At 41.5% G+C, this 24479-nt stretch overlaps 3 protein-coding genes across 3 annotated transcripts; 2 read left to right on the top strand and 1 right to left on the bottom strand.

Annotated features, from left to right (window-relative positions):
* Window positions 1-3622: 3622 nt before the first annotated feature.
* PRR19 (proline rich 19) lies at window positions 3623-5398 on the top strand. The gene has a single exon (XM_088139886.1). It carries the CDS (start codon window positions 3724-3726, stop codon window positions 4738-4740), a length of 1017 nt encoding a protein of 338 aa, XP_087996012.1. The 5' UTR covers window positions 3623-3723; the 3' UTR covers window positions 4741-5398.
* A 399-nt stretch (window positions 5399-5797) lies between these two features.
* LOC112540905 (uncharacterized) lies at window positions 5798-9255 on the top strand. Its single transcript, XM_088140204.1, has 3 exons — window positions 5798-5801; window positions 6570-6742; window positions 8090-9255. Exons 1-3 carry the CDS (start codon window positions 5798-5800, stop codon window positions 9230-9232), a joined length of 1320 nt encoding a protein of 439 aa, XP_087996330.1. The 3' UTR covers window positions 9233-9255.
* Window positions 9256-9258: 3 nt separating this feature from the next.
* LOC103055378 (uncharacterized) lies at window positions 9259-20002 on the bottom strand. The gene is made up of 3 exons (XM_015888483.3): window positions 19849-20002; window positions 16146-16203; window positions 9259-14688 (listed from the first exon to the last, which is right to left on the bottom strand). Exon 3 carries the CDS (start codon window positions 14637-14639, stop codon window positions 11745-11747), a length of 2895 nt encoding a protein of 964 aa, XP_015743969.1. The 5' UTR covers window positions 14640-14688; window positions 16146-16203; window positions 19849-20002; the 3' UTR covers window positions 9259-11744.
* Between the last annotated feature and the right edge of the window lie 4477 nt (window positions 20003-24479).

The following is a 24479-nucleotide window of genomic DNA, read 5'->3' as shown; positions in this document are numbered from 1 at the left end:
TTTGGGCAAGGGAAATCAAAGTCCAAACAAGATGCTAAAAATCATATCTATGGATAACAGATATGATTCAAGGCTGCTCTTGAACAGCATTCAGAAGCTTCAGCTGGTTCAGAGTGCAGCTGCCCGGGCTGTAAATAGCGTCGGCTTCTTGGCACGTGTAACCCCGCTGCTTCGGGAGCTGCAGTGGTTGCCAGTGTGTTTCCGGGTGCAATTCAAGGTGCTGGTTGTCACCTTTAAAGCCCTTCATGGCTTGGGACCGGGTTACCTTAGGGACCGTCTGTTCCCAGTTGTTTCCACCCATCCAATCTGGTCCAGCAAGTTGGGCATGCTCCAGGTCCTGTCAGCCAAGGAATGTCGGCTGGTGGGTACCAGGAAACATGCCATTTCTGCTGTGGCGTCTGCCCTCTGGAACATCCCCCCCTCCTGAGATTAGGATGGCCCTGACCCTTTTGGCTTTTCGGAAGGCCTTGAAGGCCTGGCTTTATGTCCAGGCCTGGGGCCCCGAGTGTGCGAAGGGCCCTGTTTCATGGTTGTGCTGATGCCGACTGTTTTTTAAGATCTCTTGGCTGTATTTATATTTAATTTTCTGTATTGTTTTAAGTGTTTAATTGTTTTTATTATTGTTAGCCACCCAGAGTCACTGGTCTGATGGGCAGCTATAAAAATTGAATGAACGAATGAATGAACAGTAAAAATTAACAGAAAAAAATCTGGTATGCATCAAAAGCACCATTCATGTAATCTAATGCCTAATGGAATAAGTGCTGCTTTGGCTTGTTTTGGGGATACCTTTAGGATACGATCCATTTGTACCTCCAAGGGGAAAGTATGCCCTAAAATGGGGACGCCACTGAGAATGCCTCTTTGCTATGACTGAATGCTGAAGCCAGTGATCCGACTCTGAATTTGACAGACCTACATCCAGATACTAACTCAGACTCAAAAGTTCAGCCATTTAATGTTAGATAGAGGTGCTTGATGAAAAGACCAGAGTTGAACTCTGCAACTTTGAGAAGCTACTGAGCATTTTTAAAAGATTTTAAAAAGAGGTGTGAAATGCAACATATTCAACTGTTAGCGGAAAACTAAGAAAAGCTGCACATCTTCTACCACATTGTCTGTAGAGCAGGTAAGCCTGGGGACTGATAAAAAACAGAACAGCTATTCTGAGACAAGGGCATGGCTGATGAATTTATTTTGTCTTTTTGACTTAACAGAAAGCAAACCCACCACAGACTGGCCTATGAATTATCCTGCCATTTGTGCATAATTTGATTCCTCATTCCATTCTTGCAATTGGTGGCAATGGCAGGCAGCCATTGAAGGAAATTTGCACCTTTGCACGCTATGTAAGTCTGTTAAACTAATACCTTGAAAAAGGCTTGTTTGTTTATACACTCTATGGAAGCAAAAGTTGGACTTTGAAGAAGCAGGATGGAAAGAATATCGATGCTTTTGAACACCGGTGTTGGAAAAGGCTCCTGAGAAAATCACCTATAGCCAAGAAAACAAACAAATGTATCACTGAACTGAGATCTAGGCTCAAGTTATCATACTGTCTTGGACACACTATGTCAGTGTTGTCCAAACTTGGCCACTTTAAGATGAATGGACTTCAACTCCCAGAATTCCCCAGCCAGCATGGGGAAGTCCATTCATCTTAAAGTGGCCAAGTTTGGACAACACTGCACTATGTGAAGCCCTAGCTCTCTGCAGAGGTCTATAACGCTGAGAAAGGTGGAGAGGAAAAAGAGGATGACTAGCAGCAAGGTGGATGGACTCAATTACAGCTGCCACGGGTAAATCATTGGAATACCTAAAGTGCCAGGAGGATGTAATATAACTGTGCAATGACTAAACAGTTATATTGACCTGACAGCACTTGATCATCATAATTTGTTTATTTGCTTGCTGGCTTTGGACCACATTAAGGGATACTTCACTGACAGCTTTGAAGCGGACTGCATGACAAACTCCCAAAGTGTTTTTTTTTCGGGGGGGGTACTGTAAAATTCTCCAGATTCCTTGATGACAACTCCCATCATCCCCAACCAGCATCCCCTACCTATAAAAATATAGAAGTCGTAGGCCCACACATCCGGAGGGCGCTGCTGGAAGTAAGTTGGACACACACATTTTCCACTCAGTCCCCTTGGATTTAAGGAGTAAATGCGTGGCGCAGAAATGCATTCTCCCGCTTCCTGTTGCAGGCATCCTATAGCAGCAGTCCTCAAACACAAGTAGCCAATTAGCTTGGGCCGCCGCCCGTTGCAACCAATCCATGCTAAGCAGGGGCGTGGCAAATAGGTGGAAGGGTGCAGCTGGCTTTTTAACTAACTTCAGATGCGCGCGAGAAATTAAAGGCTTTGCCCGCGCACGGCTTTCCTCGCGCTTCGGGCTGTGGCGTCAGAGTAACTGTCTGAGCGCGAGACAAGCAGGGTAGAAAGAGTTGTCCCGCCCTTCCTGCTTCTGCGAAGGGCGTGGCCTGCTTGGGCAGTTGAAGGGATGAGATGGGGTCCAAAATGGCGGGCGGGGGGGGCGTAGGAATGCTAGAAAGTGGGAAGGGTCTAGAGTAAGGGGAAGGGGCATGAGCATCAGTGTCCCTTGGAAATTATCCGTTTTCTTGCCTTGCCTCTTTTACCTTTGAGATAGATAGATATTTATTTATAGATAGATATACACACATAATTATTTATGACTTTCTTTTCAGGATATTAATTTTCCCAAAGCAGTTTATTAGCGAAAAAAAGTCCCAGCAGTTCTATGATCCGTCCCACAGGATGGTTAATAATTGTCCTGGGAGGTTAGGGAAAAAATCTAGCTGAGCAGTTTTCTGTGACTGGTAGATCTCATCATAAAACAAGCTGCTGTTTATTTGCAGGTATGCTGACTTGCACTAAATATATTCCATTTTGCAATTGTGTAGTGCTTAGTATTGAAGATGTGGAATGCAAAACTATTACAGAGTCTTGTAGCACTCTAAAGCCAAAAGGTTTTTGTGGAACATAGTCAAAGGCTCACATAGCTATTCTTCTGGAAACTCTTATAGGAATATTAATAGTTGGCCCAAAGAAACAAAATTCTAAAATTTGCAGGATAGTTGGTATAGCTCCTGTATAGTTTGTTGGTTAAAAATCCTCCACCTAATCTCTCTGGGCTGGTTCACTTGCACAGCAGAATATGTCAGAGTTGGCTGAGAATGGCCTTTTGATATAAATTGCCAAGAGTGTGCATCCTGAACTTGAAAATCACCAGTTGCCTTATGCAACTATTTATACTTAGGTTCAACCTCCATATCTGTTACTTCATGTGCTAATACGATTTACCTTACAGTGTAACTGTAAAGACTGCTAAAATAATATGAGTGCTTTGCATTTTCGAGGAACTGTATAAATGCTACTGTTATTATTGTTAAATTTACACTTATAGAAATTGTTTTCATGGTGATGAGATGACGTGAATGTTAAATCTCTCAAATTTGATTTATGAATAAAAACTAGTAAAGCAGAACTTTTAACATTTAGCTAATTTATTTTGGTATAATAATCAGTCTTCCCCAATTTAGTATCTTCTAGATATAGGGAATGTAAGTCCCAGACACATGGGAGTTGCAATCCTTACACATCTTGTGAGGCTTTCTTAAGTGAGAAAGATTAGAACTAGCATTTTAAAAGCTATCGGTGTATACTGTTTCTTTGCTTCTTTCTAGGAGCTACTTTAAGTATGAATCTTTGTGACAAGGGAGAAGGACATGGACTGTCTGGTTTATCTTCAATCCATCAGCTGAAGGTACCCCTGTCAGAACAAAGCACTGGAGAAAAATCTGTCAGGGTCAAACACCGCCGAACAAGACGGGAACGCAACTACATCAAATTTGGCACAAAGGTTACTGGCAGAATTCCACAACAAAGACCCAACCGCAGGGGCCTACAGAAGATGCTGCCCCCTTTCTGGAGCTCCCAGCTTAGCAACTGTGCTAAATCAACTCCCATCAAAGGGACCCATCTTGCAAAACCTGTGATCATAACCCAGAACAGACTCACGCAGCATCTGGGCATCTTTAACAGAGAGGTGAAATCTGCTGATATTGAGAGACTATTGAGTCCCAGGGCTGAGCATGATGTAATGGAGGTAACTCCTATACAGAGAGCCAGTGGAGGGCTATTGGGAGAAGAGATAGAGTCCTGTAGCTCTCTTGATACAAACCAGAAATCTATTCCTAGAGAGCAAGTTGAATGCACTTTAAAGAATTCAAGCACATTGCATGAGGATTCTCACTTTACTGTAATGCCAGCTGCCCCTGTATCAGTCAGGGAACTTCATCCTCTAGCTGCTCTGCAGGAAGTAGATGCAGGCTACAGACCTTCATCAGCACCTGCTGCTGTGAAGTTTGATCAACAGGCTATAGAGGCTGAAGCTTTCCAAAGCAATAATAGCAATAATGCAATGACACTGAATGACAAGGAAAATGTCCCCCCGGTCCCTGCAGAAGGAGTTGAGTTGAGTAAAAGTACATATCTAATAAAGGAACTTGCTCAGCACTTAGAAAAACTCTTGGACCTCAAGGCAATATTCCCTGGGCGTAATTTAATCACTGAAATGCGCCAGACTGTTATCAATGCCCTGTTGCAGCAAAATAAAACCATACCAGATTTTTCTGTTTTGACGTCGCTCAGGAAAGAAGCAGGTAGTTGTAACATAGATGACTTCCATGCAGGTAGGTCAGAGGTTATGGTGTGAGTATAAACCCTGTTAAAGATTTGATGCAAGCCAAGCAGCTTTGTGGCAGACCCAGAATTTGTTGTAAATATTTAAAACAAAAGAGCTGCTTCAGCAAAAGCATCATTTCCCAAACCCCCTGACAGTCTGTTTTTGGTCACTAGTATGCTTTAAAAAGGAAGCAGGAAAGCAATAAGCTGGTCTCATAAAATAAGTGAATAATTTTAAAGCATTCAGCACAAAATCTTATTCTCTTCAAGTCTCTCTAACTTTGATCCATCATTTCCCCCCTGGTTTCCTATGTATCCCAGCATCCAGGGGCACACACACAGCATCTCTTTAGAACACCTTAAACCAAACACCTCTTTTCCTGGGATTTCACATTTGCTGAAAAGGCAGCCATGGCAGGCCTAGGAAAAGAAACAGATGCTTTAAGATTTCCCAGCTGGTACTGTGTGCATGCTCCAAATCACATTTTGTCCTTTGAATACAGGTCTCTGCACAGTTTTACTATCCACCAATCTTTGAATCAATAAAAAACAATACCAGCATGTCCCCATTGCCGATCCCTATCCTGCTTTTATTGCCTCTGTTCCCAGTCACTGCAGTCACCTGACTTCCCTTCAAGATAACGGATGACAAAGCCTTACACATTTTACACTTCTTCAGGCTGCCCTAGGATGGTGTTAGAATAAGGGAGAAATACTACTTTAATGCTGGTGTAGCAAAGAACAATTTGAGCCTTTTCACTCATGGGCTGCAGATGAAATGAAAGCAATGTCACAGGAACATGGCAGGAAAAAAGATGTTGCCAGGGCAGATCAAGAAATCATTGTTCCCTGGCAAAACATAAATAATAAACAGTAAGGCTTGAGCTTTAAAAAAATGTTCTGAAGATCCCATCTTCATATATGATTACTGCAGCAGATCAGAGAGAGATTGATAGGCCTTTCATGGAATTTTTCCTTTTATTGGGGGGAGAGTTTGATGTGAGAATACTGATCTCCAAGGAGAGCAATAAAACTCTCAACTCCCCCTCCCCAAAATGTTCTGGCTGACAGGCCAGCGGTGTGTTAAGATGGGTGAGAGATGAAGTGGGAGGGAGTGCCCAGTCTCCCAACCTCTCCCTGCCGCATGTTCAGGAAAGTGACTGGTGGCTGGTTTTCCCACCACCAATGATGCTAAGTGGGAGGGGAAGGAATGGCAGGAGATGCACCAGTTCTGAAATTATCCCACATTAAGTTGTGCGAAGGTAGCAGCAGCCTGATTGCTGAGCCACAGTAAAGACAGTCTGTTGAAAAGCTAGTTCTCACTCAGAGGGAAAAAAACATCAAATCTGTCCCTTACAAAGCAAGAGATTCATAATGCCTTTGTAGCTTTTCTACAATAAAACTACGTATCAGAAGTTCCTGGATTCTTACCTGCCTGTTAAATTAGTCCAGTTCAGTCTGCTGGGAGAGTCTGACCATCTGTGGGGACAGTGCAATTTATGCTGCCGTACTTCTCTCTCAAATGGAGGAAAGCACATTAAAGCGGCTGTCTGGATGAGTCCTTAGACAGCAATCTCTGTCAAAATTCAGGGCTGCCTAGAGTCACCCTCTGGGGAAGATGGGTGGCATACAAATTTAATAAATAAATTCAGACTAAGTTTCTTAGGACAAGAACCCTTTCCACTTTATTTTGCTCCTTTCCATTTCTTGCAGTACTATTTTGTACAGTGGGGTGAACATGTCTGTCTCTCTACAAACATATACAGTAGATTAATCTTAGCTTTATTTACTGATAGAATGTTTGTCGATTTGCAATTCCTGATGGGATTCCTTGAGTTCACTTACTGTGCCCTCTTTTAGATTCCAAGAACCCAGATAACAGAGGCCAGAAAAAGTTGCATTTGGAACTGAAATCTAGCAACTGCAGCAGCAGAAACTCTGAGCAGAGTGTTTCTCTGAAAAGGCAAAGAGAACAAGAACAATTTTTCCTTACCTGCTTCTCTCACGGTCCTATTCATGCAGCTGTAAGAGTGGTGAGCGCAATAAACTCTTAGGCCATTTCCCCACTCCTGATTTTAAAGTGCTGTCTACCTCTTCTTATGTTGGCATAAAGCTGTGACCCTGTAAAATTTCTAGTCTGCATTAATGACACCTTTGCAGTGCTCACGGCATTTCTTGCAGCTCTGCCAAACTCCGTTGCCCGGATTTGTTGGTGCCCTACTTGTTGTAGGCATGCGTATTGGGTTTCTCCTCTAATGTTGCTGAAGGGTTGTGCACAAAGCTCAAAAAAAATGTTGTTACAAACTTAAACCATCACATTTTGGGAGCTCTGCCAAACTGTTTCAGACCAGCCACAGTTTGGCAAAACCACAACTAGGTGGTTCTTGGTCTCAAGTAAAACAAAAGCCTAGGTGGGCAAGTAGGGCAAGGCTGCTGTGTGTCGCTCCTATCTTCCTACAGCAGCTCCCAGCAGAGCATATCCCACTGTCCAGTCTTCTCAGTGCTGCTGAATTCCTGGCAGTTTTCCTGTACCACCCCAACTTCTACCCAGATAGAAAGAGCTCCATTCCATGGATAGACTAAAACACCCCAAACCTTTGCATTTTGTTTGGGGCACAGACTGTCTGAAAACAGCTCTTCCATGCATGGAGTGCTTTGTGTAGTTGGAGTTGAGTGAATACACCAGTTCTTCTTCCCTGAACAAAATAGTGGAAATTCCTGTGTTCTACTTGGTTGGGACCTGTACAGCCCTGCTTTGTTTTATTTGGCTGGAAGCTTAGAGAAAAGTAATTTCAAAAGCAGGCACCCAGAAAAGGATTGCAGGAGAGGGCAAACAGACAGATGGAAATGGGAGCAGGTGATTTTGGGCAGTGATCAGAGAAGAGGAGGATATTTTCCCCTCCAAACATGAAGCTATGGTGTGTTGGTGTGTTAGCAGCTGATTTTGAACAAGTCCTATGTAGAATGGATCAGAAGTAGCTATAAGGCAAACTTCCTCAACCTGGAGCCCTCCAAACTATTGAGTTTCAACTCCCAGAATTCCAGGCAGCAGTGACCATACTTCAACACATCTGGAAGGTACCATTGCTGGGAAAGGATGTCTTAAAGGTTGAAATAGGGCAGTGTTTTTCAAACTTGACAACTTTAAGATGTGTGGACTTCAACTCCCAGAATTCCCCAGCCATAGTTGAAGTCCACACATCTTAAAGTTGCCAAGTTGCCAAACACTGAAATAGAGCATTTAAAGGAACAGATCTGGTCTCTAAAAAAGTCCTTAAGGCCTTAAGGACTACGCATTTGGCAAAGACTTCCATAATCTATCCAACTGTGTTAGACAAACAGATCTTTGACTACTCTGTAGTGATTGTTTTTCTGTACAGGCAGATGAGAGACTGGCCCAAAGAGAAGATTTGGAATTGTTTGCTGAGCCAGAAGTGCGTGACCAGCAGAGTTTCTTTTTAACGGCAGCTCAGCCTCATTCTCTTCTGTCATCATCTTCCCAGTGTCTAAATTCAGCCAGAAGTTCCTTCGCACCAGAGGAACAATGTGCTTTGCAAGCAGTCAGAACTGCTCGGCACTGGGAGCAAGGCCTGGGGGAACCCAGAGGCAAGCAAGAAAGGTCTGAAGCCACCAAGAGAGTGCTGCTGAAAAAGGTGGATATTTCCAAAAGGTATCATCAACCTCTTGCTGCCCAAGATTCCTTTGGATCAGCCGGTCTTAGCAAAGGCCCTGGTTGTTTCCTTTTGGCTGATCCACAGAAATATTCTTATGTCTATAAACTAAGCCCAGATCAGTGGAATTTACGGGAAGCAGAGTCTGTTCCAGTGTACAATTTGCATCCTTCACAGGAGCTGTGTAGTTCTCAGTCTCTAGATTTAGGACTCAGAACTATAGAAAGAGTTGCCTCTGAGTCCCAGACTTCTTTCGATGTTTTAAAAAGTATCTGGAGTCCTAAACTGCCCAGCAAGGAAGCCAAACTCCCAGTCTCCCGAGCCCTGGGCTATTCTTCTTTGGCTCACCGATCACTGTCTTCCAGAGAGTTGAACTCAGAACAAGGACAGCCCAAGGAATTTTTCCAGCTGTGTAATATCATCTCTCAGCAGCCTCATTCCTATAGGCAGTATTTTCAGCAAGAGGTGTCTGCACCCAGCAGACACCCCCAGCTAAAGAATGGGTTCTCTGTGCTAGGAAAACCTAGGCTCTATTGCCAGAAAGTCTCTGCAGAGCAGGGGAGAACCTCACACAATTACCAGTTCTGGGGGCTGGCTGAGGCCTCTGAAAAAATGCAAGGTACTAGAGAAAAAGGTTCTTCCAGACCTGGGAACCAGGTTTGTGCTCTGGAGAGACTACTTCACCTGGAAGAAGCACAACAGCTGCAAGTTTTACAGCAACTGCCAATGTCTTATTTCCCCCCTTCTGAAGCTTTAGAGAATGGGAATTCTCCTCTCTGCACCTTACAGGGCCATCTGTTGGGGCAATCCAGCCCTGAACCCTGGGCCTTTCCTAGAATGAAGTTGTACTGAAAACCTGTGGAAACTGTATTGTTAGAGACTTGGAAAAGAAAAAGAAAACTGCTCAGTATGAATAGGAGAACCAAGATATATTGCTTGGAAGTAGCATTAGCTACATTGGACCTATAATTGCATTTCTCTCAATCATTTTGTTCTGTGATTTTTTTCTTCAACTTTTTTAAAGCCCATTTTGTTCAGGTCACTTACAGAACTATAGTGTCTAACTTCTGGGTAAGCCAGCCCATGGGGCAATTGCTTTATAAGCAGAAGATGAGGGTTGGTTGTCTTTCAGTGTGTATGATGATGCACAGAATAATATTACCAATCTTCATTAAATTACATTCTAAGAAACATAATACTATTCTCTTACTGTTTTTTTAGGGGAGGGAAACAATCCAAGTCCCAAATAATTTTTATAGGGCAAGAATAACTCTACATCATCATATTGCAATGATACTTGATATGGTTTCATTTGCATTGTAGTTCTGAAGCTCTTGACATATTTCATCACCTTTGCAATTATGGGTTATGCTGTGGTGTTGGCTTTAGTTTTACAGTGTTAGATCTGCAACTCTATTCATAATACAGATAGTCCTTGCTTAACAACCACAATAGGGACCAGAAAATTCATTGTTAAGGGGGCAGTTGTTAAGCGAATTGATTTTACAACCTTTTTTGCAGTGGTCATTATGCAAATCACTGTGGCTGTTAAGCAAATCACACGGTCGTTAAGTGAATCACGCAGTTCCCCATTGATTTTGCTTGCCAGAAGCCAGCTGGGAAGGCCACAAATGGCAATCACATGACCCTGGGACACTGCAACTGTCATAAGTGTGAACTGGTTACCAAGTGCCTGGATCGCGATCATGTGACTGCAGGGGTGCTGCAACGGTTGTAAGTGCGAGGAGCAGTTGTAAGTCCCTTTGTTCAGCAATGTTGTAATTTCAAATGATCACTAAATGAATGGTCATTAAGTGAGGACTACCTGTATGGGGGAGTGGGGAGAGATTTCAAGTTGGAAGAGGTGACATAAAAACAGTTGGCATCTGCGTAATGAAGTCTTAAGAAGCATGGAAACAAATTAATTGAGAAATGATGGGGAAGAAACTGCTGACATACATAAATAGGAAGATGCCTGCAAAGCTTTTGTTTCCATGAGTGATAGTTTACATTTCTTCCAAAGCTATACAAAACCACAGTGAGGCCACTCATGCTGTCATATTAGAAGATTCTTCCTATATGTCATTGTTCTTCCTCTTGCTTTTCCTGCTCGTATACAAGTATCAATCTCTAATTCATTGTTTTTTTCCCCTATTCCTTTATACCAAGAGATTTCTTAAACAGATTATTTCTTAGTTAATGATGCTAGATGTGTAAACATTCACAGCAATAAGTTTAGAGAGGAGTGGGAATTGCTTGGAAAAGAATCAGTGGAGAACCCTTGTCTAAAAAAACAGAGGAAATTGCAATAATGAGCACATTATTGTACTACTGTACTAATTCAGATTAGCAGAATGTGAAACTGACTTCCATGCTAAGAAACTTAGAAATAGACTGCTCTGCCTTGGAGGCCATGGATGATTAGAGATGATATGTCACTTGCAAATGATTACACATACCTTCTGCAGACGAATCCAAAAAAGAATGCAAAATTGTCTTGGACAGAAACTAGTACTATAGGGATTTGCTTGTAAAGATCAACCTCCACTGATTGATGGTGGTGGGAGGAAGTGCTGACGGTAGTATCATCTGGAAATGAATAAGTTACTGGAGGTGTCCTTAGGACAAGAGTACTACATGAACATTCATGAGTGTTGGTAGCCATTGCCATGAGTTTACCTGGATGTATAATTTTGGTCACAGAGATAACAAATTCTGGTCCTTCTCACAAATGTAAGAAAATTAAATGGAATTATTCCATTTCCACTACCCTAATTTTTTTGAAGTGAAGTTGCCATACAGAATTGCTAAACTACTTAAATCTTGTGTGGTAGTTGTCCACATTTCATTATGGAAGCTTATACTAATGAAAATGATTGGACTAGTTTAGTTTGATCATTATTATCATACATCTTCACCAAATTTCTTACCATGCTAGACTAGGCTTAAGTGGGGTTGAGCAGTGTGCAATACACATTGTGTGAACCAACTAAGCCATGATTGGGTATATTTGGGTATCACATAATACGTGAACACATCATGTTTCACACATCCAACTGCCCACACACCCTTTTTCCCTGCAAGAAATATACAGTGAAAATGAATTTAAAGTCACCTAAACTGTCAAATATGCTAATCTGTGGCTGAGAACAGCAGAAACCTAACACTACAGTGCTAATGGCATTACAAAATAGTAGGAAAAAATGTTCTAGTCAGACAACCAATTTCTGTCTACCCCAGGTGTTTCCACATGTTTACCATATATCCTAATCATGATCATCACATGAAGGAGAAAAAACATGAAAATGGGCAATCTTACAACACCTTAGTATTCTACCACTTGATTCTTCATGTTGATATTGAATCACGGTTGCAGTGAGGTTGATTCTGACTTGTCTTTTTTATCATACCAGTCTATCATTTTCTCCTCTTTGTCTTCAGAATTACTGGCCTTCAGAGCCATCCTCAGCTTAGCCCAGAACAACTTCTGAGCCTCAGGGTCTGGGGGCCATGCAATGTATGTCTTCTTCAACATCACTTTCCGCATTCGATGGTAGGCAGAAAGCTCCCTCTCAGGGATGGCTTCTAGGATAACAGGAATGAGGACATCTTTCAGTTCATCAAAGAGTCGGTAGCTGGCAAGTTGGATCTCCATGGAGCACCACTCACTCTGCAGATATCTCCTGCTGATTATACAAATAGTATGCCGGCTGTTGTGAATGCTGTCTACTATATTGTCTATTATGTATCTCCCAGGCTGAAAGTCTCGATGATGGAGACAAAGCCGGAAGGTTGGAGCTCCTACTTTCTCTAGACTGGGCACCAACTGTTCTAGCACCCAGCTCTCATCAGCAGAGTTGTAGGAGACAAAGGCATCAAATTTGTAATGCTGATCTTTGTCCCGCCTCCAGTAATCATTGACCCAGGCACGCAAGATGTAGAACTGATATTTTAGGTGCCAGTAGCTACGATGGTAAAGGAGAGGTAACAGCATAAACAACAAAAGAACAGGGAAGGTTGTAGAGAATAGGTACAGCCCTGTATCTTGGAAACAAACATGAGTATCAAAGCTATAAACATAACTAGAGTGTTGCCCAGAATTGCAAGAATAATTGTAGAGGTAGACCACTTGCACCAAAGCATTGTTTAGCCAATTCTGGAACCAAATGTTATCGCAAGTACAAGTCAAGGGGCACTTGCGTAGGTCAAGATATTTCAGTGATGGGAGCTCTTCCATCACACTGCTGTTGAATGTCCGTAGCTCATTCTTTCCTAATAGAAGATAGCGCAGGCTACTAAGGTTGCCAAAAACCTCTAGGGTCAATGTGCGGAGCCCAGCGTTCTCCAGATCAAGAGTTGTCAGGTTCTTAAGATTCTTGAATATACCAGGGGGAAGATTTCCCATGCCATTGCTGCTATCAGCCAAGGTTAGATATTCCAGCTGCCTTAAGTCATCAAAGGTATCTGGTGCAATAGACAGAATTTTATTTTCTGATAGATAGAGGTTGCGCAAAGAGATCAGACCCTTGAAGAACTTTGAGGGAATGATTTTCAAACCATAGGGTTGCTGAGATTGAAGTTTGAGATCATAGACCTTGTGCAGGTTCAAAAAGGGAGGTTCCTTGAGTTGAGTCTTACTGATGAAGTATATCTTATTACCCATCAGATCTAGCACTTGGAGAGTCCTCTCTATTGGATGGAAAAAACTAGGACGAATGTACTGAATATTATTGTTATCCAGGTAGAGTTTGGAGAGATTCCTCAGTCCCTCAAATGACATGTTGGTCAGCCTACGGATGTTGTTTCCCCCCAGATCTAAAATACTGAGCTTCCCAAGATTCTTGAAGGTGCCAGGGAAGAGGACAGAAACATGGTTGTTTCTGAGATTGAGTATTTGGAGGTTACTCAGGTCATTAAAGCTGCTGTTATAGATATCAGTCAGAAGATTATTATCCAAACGCAACTCGCTAAGTTGTTTCAAACCCTTCAAGGCTTTTTCATCCAGGAAGGCAATACTGTTGATATTCAAATGGAGGGTGTCCAAATTAGGAGCATAGTGGAAAGCAGAACTACTGACTGAGAGGATACGATTGAAACGGAAAGAAATGGTCCTCAGCTCTTTGAAGGGAGCTGTGCTGGAGCAACTTCTTAGGTTTTTCAACAAATTGTGCTCTACCAACAAAGTTCTCAACTGATTTTGTGCTGTTGCATTCAACATTTGCCTCACACATTCCACTGATCTGAGGTGATTCCTAGACAGATCTAAAAGCTGGAGGGGGGGACATGTTACGAATGCTTGGTTACTCAGGTTCCTAAGGTTGTTGCTCTGCAGATGTAGGTTGAAGGAAAGGTTGGATTTCCCAAGATGCTGGCACACCTTAGTCAGTTGTGAAACTTTATTTAAATGCAATCCAGAGTAATCCAGGCTGCGAGGATGCAGGTCAGAAATATTCAAGAGCTGGATAACATCAATATTGTTTCCCACCAACTTTAATCTTCTGAGTTTCTGAAGGCTAACCGTAGCAAAGGAAGAAGTATTTGAGAGCTTGTTGTAAGAAAGGTCTAGCACCTTTACGTTCCACAGGAATCTTGGCCCTTGCCCATCCATCTTACGGAGGGAATTGTTGCGGAGCTGAAGGTTATACAAGGAAGAAGGAAATCTCAGTTCAGAGTGAAGAGAGGTCAGATTATTGTTGCAGAGGTTGAGGTATTTCAGCTTGTTTAGTCTCTGCATGGCCTGAACAATGACGTTAAAACTGCTCAAGCTGTTGAACTGAAGCTGCAAATCCATAAGGCTCTGTAATGGGCTAAAGGCATCCTCATGGAGTATGCTCAAGTGGTTATTGTGCAGGAGAAGGAGGGTGAGGTTTGCCAAGCCCAGGAAGGTGCCTTTGGAAAGCCTTGTGAGATGGTTACAGGAGAGATTGAGCCTCTCCAAGGCAGTGAGCTTCTCAAAGGCACCATCTTTTATTATTTCCATTTTGTTATAGCTCAGTTGCAGGATCTTCAGTTTGGGGAGGTGACGGAAGCTCCCGTAAGGCAAGACTTTAATGGAATTATGGGATGCATTGACCACTTCAGCATTACTGGGGAGGTCATCTATGGCACTGGAGATATTATTCAGGAAACGCTGCATGCACTTGAAATACAAAGGATTCTTCATGGTTTGGATGCAGTTTCTGAAGCCGTAAGCAGTTATCTCCTGAGTGTTAAACAGAACAAAAGCCAGGAGAAGAAGTGGGAAGTTCATTTGCCCCATTGCTGAATGGGATTTCTCAATTCCCAAACCTCTGAATCAGTGCAGAAACCTAGAACCAAAAAATGAACAAAGTGAACCCTTTTTAAAATATATATATATATATTTCTATGGATGCCCATTTGGGAATCATTTTTTTTTAATGGTGGTGACACCACTGAAGATTTATTATGTACCAGTCAGTAATTTCTGTACCAAGAAAATTTATAGGACTGCTACCCAGTTAAAGAAATGTCAGTTGATTATTTACATTGATGAATCACATAAATAGCATTTAAATTTGCATATAAACCAAAACAATGGTACCGAAACAAAAAATTTAAATATTATGGTCAGCCCTACTGTAGCACTTATTTACCAAAATGAAGCACTGGCATTAGATGTGATGCAAAGCAGTTCTATACAGGACATTCTCCTGGACCACAAATCCAAAGTTTAATCTGAGGTGTAGCCCCCTCACTTGTAAGTGCAACCAGCAGTATCATGTATTAAAGAACATTATACAAAATTAGTACTTTGACTGTAGGGAATTATTGTGGTTCTGGGAGGGGACAAATCTCCATTTACAAAGATACAGAATATGGGGAACATCATAGCTTATTTAGCATAGAATCTTCCATATATCGTTGAAGCTGATCCACATATTTGTGGGCAAAAGAACTGAGAATAAGCAATAAATCTCAACCTTGCCATAAATTGGCTGCAGCTGTAGCATTCATGTAATGCAATGTCACGTTTGGTGACCGGATGCAAGATCAGCATCTCTGCTAGATGCCAACAAAGTGTGCCATCTGCACTCACTTTTGCTCTTCTCGCACATTTGTAAATAAAACAAATTCTGCAGTGATGGAAGGAGCTAATCTGATGCTGTATTAGCCAAAGAAACAATAACTTTATAGTGCCACCAGGAATTTTCACCGCTTTGGGAAGTGGGGAACATATGAAGTGCTTAAAACAAACTGTTGGGGATTGGAATAGAATTCAGAATTGTATTTGGAGGAATTCTGAAAAACGAGTGAGGTGTATGAGAGATGATTAAAAAAAAAAAATGTTGGGGCCTTCATTGTAGAAATATGTCTGGTTATTTGGGGGCAGGAAGAGAGAGAGGATGAAATGGAGAAGATGGTATACAGTAATTATCAAGAATTAAAGCATTACAACAGAGAGTGCCAGGTTGGAAACCACTGGAACTCATCCAGTGGCTTCATATAGATGCTAAAAAGTAGGAGAGTGGCATTCCACATGTCGGAGGCCATAGAGCAAACCTCTCCTCCTCATCACAGCTGAATGAAACACCCACTAAGGAAGGAAGAAAGAGAACCACTGCCAAACAGTGCCTCCATCCACAGTCTTCATAGATAGTCCAGATAGATAGATAGATAGATAGATAGATAGATAGATAGATAGATAGATAGATAGATAGATAGATAGATAGATAGTCCAAGATACCATGGTAGATGGCACTGGAAGCTGCTGAGAAGTCCATAAAGATAAATAGGGGTGTCCTACCTCTGTCCATAGGTCATCAAGGAGAGTGATTAATGCCATTTCTGAACCATGTCTGGGCCTGAAATCAGACAGAAAAAAAATTGTTTTGCTATTTTACTTAACGTGTACAGTTTCTACTAACAATTTTAATTGTAAAAAAAATTATTAGATTTAAGGCCATCCAAATCCAGGCCAATTCAGGGTAGCTTACATTATTATTTTGCCTAGTGTAACTATTATTTATTTATGTATTTATTTATCCGATTTGTATGGTCACCTATCTTGCAACAGCAACTCTGGGCAGCTAACATAGAATTTAAAAAAAATTCAACCATAAAAACTATATAATGAAAACATATAATGGCAATTTAAGACACTACTAATCAGCAATAAATTAGCAACAGCTCATGGGCTTAACTAACCTCCTGATCCCCATGCCTAGGAAAACATCCAGGTTTTAATATAATTAATTATATAATTAATGTAACACTATATTATGTGTTCCTTATACGTTGTACCTCTGTCTTTCAGTTAGTATGCCAACAATAAATCATGGTTTCAGCTTTGATTTATTCCCTAAAGAAACCACAGGCCCTTCATTGACTTCCTGTTTGCACCTCATCCTAAATCTTCTAACCCACATTATGACTGGGTTCAGCATGTGATCCTGATTTATATGAATTGAACTCCGTTCACTCCCAGCATGTGGACTGAAGAATTGTATTGATAAAGGAATATACCCTCAAACAATAATAAGTTCCCACCGCCCTCTGCTAGGAAACGTTGGAAATTCCAGTATGCAAATAACGTTCCCTATTTTTCCATCAGGTTTGGCCCCCAAAACATATTGCTTTGGTCAGAGAAGCAAATGGCACACCTCCCAATTAAAAATACATAGCACTCATACCTGTCTGTATGGCAGGTTGTGCTGGCATACAAAGCAGACACATCTGTTCTTCATCTGTCTTTAAACTTTTAACCAACCATATTGGCTGTCCTTTCATAATACTCAGAATTATTTGCCTAAATTGTTACCCCTTGCCACCTCATGGTAGATCTAGCTCAAAACTCTCTGATAAGGTCCTTTCCCACAGAAATAACAACAAAAGATGCTGGCTTTGAAGTAAGATAGGAGAATGAGGAAAGACCATGAGAATACCTTTTCTTCCTCCCACCCCATAACTGAAGCATTCAGAATATGAAGTGGAAATCTTACACTAGATTGATTGTTGACTCTTAGTGACCACATAAATAGATTTTCTCCATGACAATGTGTTCCTAACCTGGTCTTTCATGTCTTCCAATGGTGCACTCATTGCCAGTGTAACTGAGTCCATCCACCTTGCTGCTGGTTGTCCTCTCCTTCTCTTTCCTTCTACCTTTCCCAGCATTAGAGCCTTCTCCAGAGAGCTGGGTCTTTGCATAATGTGTCTGGAATAGGATAATTTGAGCCTGGTCATTTGTGCCTTGAGTGAGAACTCTGGCTTGATTTGTTCAATGATCCATCAGTTTGTTTTCTTGGCTGTCCACAGTATTGTCAGGAGTCTTCTCCAACACCAAAGTTCAAAAGCATCAATATTCTTCCTATCCTGCTTCTTCAAAGTCCAGCTTTCTCTTCCATAGAATGTCACAGGGAATACCATGACTTGCACAATTGTGGTCTTTGTAAGATACATCACAGCATTTGAATATCTTTTCCAAGGCCTTCCTGGCTGCTCTACTAAGTGCTAATCCACCGCATAGTTCTTGACTGCTGGTTCCTTTACTATTGATGGTTGATCCTAAAAGGCCAAAGCTATCTATCACTTCAATAACTTCACTGTCAATTCTAAGGATGGTTGTTCTACCTGTTGTCATTAGTTTTGTCTACTTTGTATTTAATTATTTTTTATTAAGTATTAGCCTAAGCAGAGACGGGAAATTTACAACCAGGAGACCAGAGCTGCCATTCATGGGGGCAAAGCACATTAACTGACACATTGGATAAGTCTGAAGGACACATTAAAACACAAATGGGCATACAATAGTTTCCTTCTTGACATCACACATGTTCAAAAAACAAAAATGTATTCCCAAATGTGGGAATTAAATGCTGAGTTAATATATTATGCTAATTTATGGTTTGCTTAACTATAGGCCGCCCCCTGCTCCCCTACTGCTGCAATTATTAGTGGAGGGAATCTGAACAAAGTTCAGAAAATATACTGTTATTTTTCTTTCTTTAGCTTCTCCCTTCCTAATTATTCTCACCAGTTACTTTTCTTCTGGCCAGATTTGAAACATGGGAAAAGCCTTGCAGGTGCTGAGCACCTTGAGTGGGTGGTAGTAAGTAGGAGCAAAAACATGGGGAAGTATTAAGCAGACTGGTGTTTTTCCACTCTGAGCTGCAGTCTCTCGAAGCTGTTAAAAAGGGTATAACGTGCATATTTATACATCACATGGACTGAACCCCTGAATACCACGTCACTTCTAACAGTGGCAAAATAATGCTTTTAATTCTGTGTGTAGTTTTATATTGTCACAACCCCTTTTTATTTAGAGGATGGCATATGCATTGAAATAAATTAAGCTTCAGTTCTGGACATGTTCTTTTGTAGTGTTTCTCAACCTCAGCAACTTTAAGATGTGTGGACTTCAACTCCCAGAATTCCCCAGCCAGCATGCTGGGAAATTCAGCTCTTTTGGAACTAATCCCCCTTGGTTTCAGCAAGGCTCCTTCCAGTGTGGGCTATGGATTAGGCAATTAATCAACTTCTTTAGTTACCCCACACACAAGAGAAAAAGAAACACCAGCTGTTTGCTTTCTTTCCGCATATGGCAATTGATGCTGTATGGTGCATAACAAATGGCAAACATGATTTTCTGGATCTCTGTTTGAGGCCTATCTCTTTGTTCACAGTTCAGTCCCTCTATCATTTTTGTACATCTATTGTACAGCACACAAGAATTTAGCGGCTCTAGAATTTTTTTGAGAGCCAGTTTAGTATAGTGGTTAAAGGCCCTAGACTAGGAGTGGGAAGATCTGACCCTTGAATAAATCCATGGAAATTTTTCCTGCTTGATGCATGTGATAAAATTACAATATTTGCAAATGCTTCATTCTAATCACAGTCAAGTCATAGACTAGGGACTTCCAGCTCTATGTTCTATCTGACCAACCTAAACAACAACAATAACAAAGATGATAAGGGGTCTGGAGGCTAAATCCTATGAAGAACGGCTAAAGGAACTAGGTCTGTTTAGATTAAGAAAGAGAAGACTAAGGGGAGACATGATAGCCATCTTCCAATACTTGGAGGGCTGCCACAGGGAAGAGGGCATCAATTGATTCTCCATAGCACCTGAAGGTAGGACAAGAAGCCATGGGTGGAAGCTCATCAGAGGGAGATTCAACCTGGAAATAAGGAGGAATTTCCTGACCGTGAGAACTATTCAACAGTGGAACAGTTTGCCTCCCGGAGTTGTGGGTGCTCCATCGCTGGAGGTATTCAAGAAAAGATTGGACAACCATTTGTCTGAGATGGTATGAGGACTCCTGCCTTGGGCAGGGGTTGGACTAGAAGACCTCCAAGGTCCCTTCCATCCCTATGATTCTATGAAAAACCCTTCCAGGCAGACAAGAGGTCACTCACAGCGTTCTGCAAATACTGAATCCGTGGGCTTGAAGGAGTTCTTGCTATCCGAAAAAGCACAAGCAAGCAAGCAAGCAATGAGAATTTCCTACCTGTTCTCTCCACATGCCTTGGATCTTCACTAATACAGCAAGTTCAGCTCCTGCAGAGTAGAAGCTGAAATAACTTTTCCTGCCATATGTGCGAAAGTTAAAAAATGCATACAGTATATCATTCTGCTTATAGTTAAGGGGGAAGTGAACTGCAGTTTCTGTTTTCGCTTTTGTTGCAACATGGTATGTTCAACAAAACAGTGACTTTTATAGTCACTGAGGAGATGCAGTTGGGAATGGAAGAATCTGTGCCTTGGGGTTGGGGGGGGGAAGCAGTGGGACGAGATGCATATGGATGAATAATTACGCAGAGCCTGCTGCAGGTTCTTCTCACGCACAGCTTAGCTGGTGGCTTAAAAAAACAACCCTTTCAATGCATTGGAGAGAGGTACCCAATGCTAATTATTTGCATATCCCTCTTATTTCCCCTTATCTTGTTGCTTGTGAGAGCTCCTAAGTTCCACCTTATATTGTGCAAACAAACATAAATATCCTCTTGCTTATGAATGGAAGTCTGTATGATTTCACGGAATGCGGTGAGGGAATATAAAGCAAATCTTTATGCAGGCAACCTGGAATAGTCCAGTCACCAGGCTGCATGAGATTAATGTGTATCTGAGTGGAGACCCTAACCCTTTCACGACAGACTTTTACTGGTATAATTTTTTTTGTGTTATGGCCACTTTGATAGAATCCTAGATGGAAAGACTCACTTAGCACTGCACAGAAGTTTCATCTCTGTCTGTTTCATCCAAACATTCCCCCACGACATCCCTAACCAGGGACAATATGATGTAATAACGTCTGGTCAGTTGAAAGTTACAATTACTTCGTTAGACTTCACAAAAACCAAGTTTTGCTGCATCTGAACGACTAACCAATGTTACAGCAGCATAAATTCTTGTAGGCTAGAATCAATTAAATAAGAGGCAGTTTGGTGTAGCAGTTAAGGCATCAGGCTAGAAACCAGGAGACCATGAGTTCTAGTCCTGCCTTAGTCACGAAAGCCGGCTGGGTGACTGTGGGCCAGTCATTCTCTTTCAGGCCTAGGAAAAAGGCAACAACTGAAAAATGTTAACAAAATAACTGCACAGACCTGTTTGTAGTTGCCAGACTGATTCTAAGGCACCAAGAAAAAAAAAACACCTATATTAATTGTTTGCAGTATTGACCTTTGTTGGCAGGAATATTCCCAGCACAGCTTGGAAAGGGGTACGATTTCAAAGCAAGTATTTTCAGATGGAGATTAATCGTGAAAAATGCAGACCGATGACAATTATGTTCTGCTAAAGGCTGCAAATGTCACCCTTCCCAAACAAATGTCCTTCAGCTGTGCTGGGGCTGGATCTTTCTGAATTCCCCATGAATTCCCAACACATTAGATAGGGCAGGCTCTCCGATCTGCTTAGATCCCTGCAACTGGATTCATCGGGGTCTGCAAACGAGTATCCAAGTGCAAGTCTGTGCTGTTAATCTGAAATGTACAGAAAACCGTTGCATTCACAAAGTACCATCCATAGCTGACTGTGCAAAGACCATTGGTCAGCCGATTAACACCTCCAACAGGAGAAAACCCCATTATCTCAACCTAGGCCGGAGGTGGTGACAACACAGAACTTGAGGAGCTTTAAATTTACTGCATGGTAATTATTCCACTGTGTGTGTGGGGGGGGGGGGGGGAAGGCATCACACAGTTCTTTATGGACAAGGGAAAAATAATGTAAAGTTTAAGATCTCACTGGTCCTTTGGATGATTTGTCTAGCCTGTTCCCCATCTCTCCAAGGCTCCTTCCCCACCTTCTAACACATTCTCTGCTCTCCTCTCTGTTTCTTGTCTTGCAAAGTTTCCACTGCAGAAGACAAGGCCACCAACTTCTGTCCCTTAACTTCAAAGTAGTATGGACTAGTACTGAGCACGTGGGATGTGAGTTCCACTCCACTTCTTTCGTAGGGCTGTGAAGATTCCAGCCCTCCTGTTGCGGGCCTTGAAAGGCGTTGGCAAGTCGATTGCAGATGAGTGCTAGTCTAGCAGGAGGGCTGGGAACAGGTTGGTTTGGAGCCTTGCCAACAACACCCCCACTTTTCAACACAAATTGCCCACGCAAAGTTTTGCTCATTTAGAAAGAGAACAGACAGGATGTGTGTGTGTGTGTGTGTGTATGTGTGTGTTTGTATGCGCGTGTGTGTCCTTCTGTACTGCACATCTGTAGACCCCACATGTTGGGTTCACACTCTGATTATCCCTAAACCAGGGGTAAGAAAAAGCAATTATGTAGTGTGTCTCTACAATAAGCCTGCCAAACAAATGAACTATATTCTGGTTTAAGGTCATGGACTGTGAGTCACTTCTTTAAATATTCTTTTTTCTATTTCTTTTTTCTTTCTTTTTCTTTTTTCTTTTTTCTTTCTTTTTCTTTTTTCTTTCCTTTTCTTTTTGTACGTTGTATTTCTTTTCTTTCTATTTTCTTTTCTCTTTCTGATTTCAGTTTGTATTATCTTTTAGTACTGTTAAACTCTTCAACAAAAAGTTTTTTTTTTAAAAAGGTCATGGACTGTGATGGCCTGGTTCACACAATGAACTAAAACAAGGGGATTTTCCACAACACCAGAGTGGACAACCTCCTACAGTTAGTCCAGCATGTGCCAATCCCAGGCCATCTCTACTCTGGAAAGAAAAACAGGTTCACAGAACATGCCAAGTGATATAATAAGAGGAATAACGAATCAGTGATGTAGTTGGTTTGGTTTGGGATTAGCCATTTGAATAAACACAGCTCCAGTTCCTGAATGCTACTGCCGGTTTAGCAAGTTGTGTCAGTCAGTAGTGATTTAGTCAGTGAACCATAATTAAGCATCTTTTCCAACTAACAAGCTTTATTAAAAGGCATATGTTTTCGTGAGCTACTGTTTACTTCATCAGATGCATACAGTGGTTTAACAGATGTAGGATTAAACTGGGATAAGATCGAGGGGGAAAGAAGAGGGAGGCAGGTTTGTTCTACAGATGCAGGTTATGTGTGAGACAGATGATAAGTACGGTTTAATTAGCAACTCTAATATGTTAAAGATGCATTGTGTTTGTTTGCCTTATCCCAATTTAAATCCTACATTCTTTTAGCCACTCTGTGCATCTGGTGATGTGACACGCAGCTCACGACAGTTTATGTCTTTTAATAAAGTGTGTTAGTTGGAAAAGGTGCTATCAGACTCCTCCTGATTTTTGGATATCAAATACCTGATTTTTGGATACACAGCTCTTCTCCTACCCTGTCCATAATTAAGCATGGTTACCTAGTCAAACTATCTGAATGGATCCCATAATATCCAAGAGATATTTGCATTTTTAAATAAGAAGAGATCAAGTTAATATTTTTATCTCAGTGTTCCTCCATTAATGGAATTGGATGACAGTCATATGGCTTCAGATAATAGCGACACTTAGTATATGAAGCTGGGCGGCTACTGTTGAGTCTTGAGTTAGATCTATCCCCCAACACATCATTTGGTTTTAACAAACACCCCCCCAACACTTTCTATTCTAGAGTTCCAGTATCCACTGCATTTTGTTCTTTTTTCATGTTTATTGAACAATATATGGGGTCCTGTCATTCTTGGTAATGTTAGCTGGGACTTGGCTAGTAGCATTTTGATTTTTTTCAACAGAATTTGAATGGTCACTATTCATGGAAATAAAAATATGGGGAAGTCGCACCCTGACTCAGTCACTGTCAGCTGATTTGAGAATACAATATAAGGATGTGATAATAGGAAGTTTGGGAGCGAGGGTACCTCTGCAGACACTGAGGTTTCTAATCAGAAAGAGGCTTGGCATGGCTGGGCATGGTTTTCTAGCAGTTGTAAGGAAATACGGCCTTCTGCATTGGGTTGGCAAATGGGCAGCTTTTGTGCTTACATCTGCACTCTAGTTTGACAAAGCCACTGGGAACTGCCTTTTGCTACCCCCAGAATTATTGCTCAGAATTATTATTATTGTGGATCACACAGTCAGCCCAATGTTTAGACTGGATTTAGCATTTTTGTCCACCTATCAAGTCCTTCCCAAGGATCTGGGATAGGCAGATGTTGTTGCTGGATGGTGTGAAAGGTATCGTCACAGGATTTAAGCTGTTCCAAGTAAAGCTGCCTTTTGCAATTGACTGATGGTGATTTTGTCAATGCTGATGGTCTTCAAGTTATTATTATCATCATCATCATTATTATTTCTTTTTTGAAGAATACTCAGCAAATCCAGGTCATTTCAATTCAAGCCTTATCCTAAGAATTGACCAAATACTAAAGTAATGTGTGTGTGTGTGTGTGTGAGATTTTAAGCTAAGCTGTTTTTTGTAAAATAAATGTTGCAAGTTCAAATAATTTCACAGCTGTTTTGACAAGTCCATTGTTATACTTCCTAATGCTCCAACAATTATGGGAAAAACTTTTACCAGTATATTCCATAATCCTTACATTTCAGTTGTTAAGTCCCAATATTTTACAGTCTTTTCCAATTCCTTTTGAGCTGTTCTAGCATCGTTTGGTACAGCCACATCTATAAGTAAAGCTTCCCCCTCAACAACAAAAGCATCATTAATATTGTGCAGAAGAAAGCAATGGTAAACTGTTCCTGTATT

Source organism: Python bivittatus, unplaced genomic scaffold, assembly GCF_059951505.1.
Source record: "Python bivittatus isolate LINGU-HERP-01145 unplaced genomic scaffold, Pbiv_v1 ctg000310_np1212, whole genome shotgun sequence".
NCBI classification, from domain to species: domain Eukaryota; kingdom Metazoa; phylum Chordata; class Lepidosauria; order Squamata; family Pythonidae; genus Python; species Python bivittatus.
The sequence above is the reverse complement of the archived record's forward strand: the minus strand, read 5'-3'. Positions and strand labels throughout refer to the sequence as shown.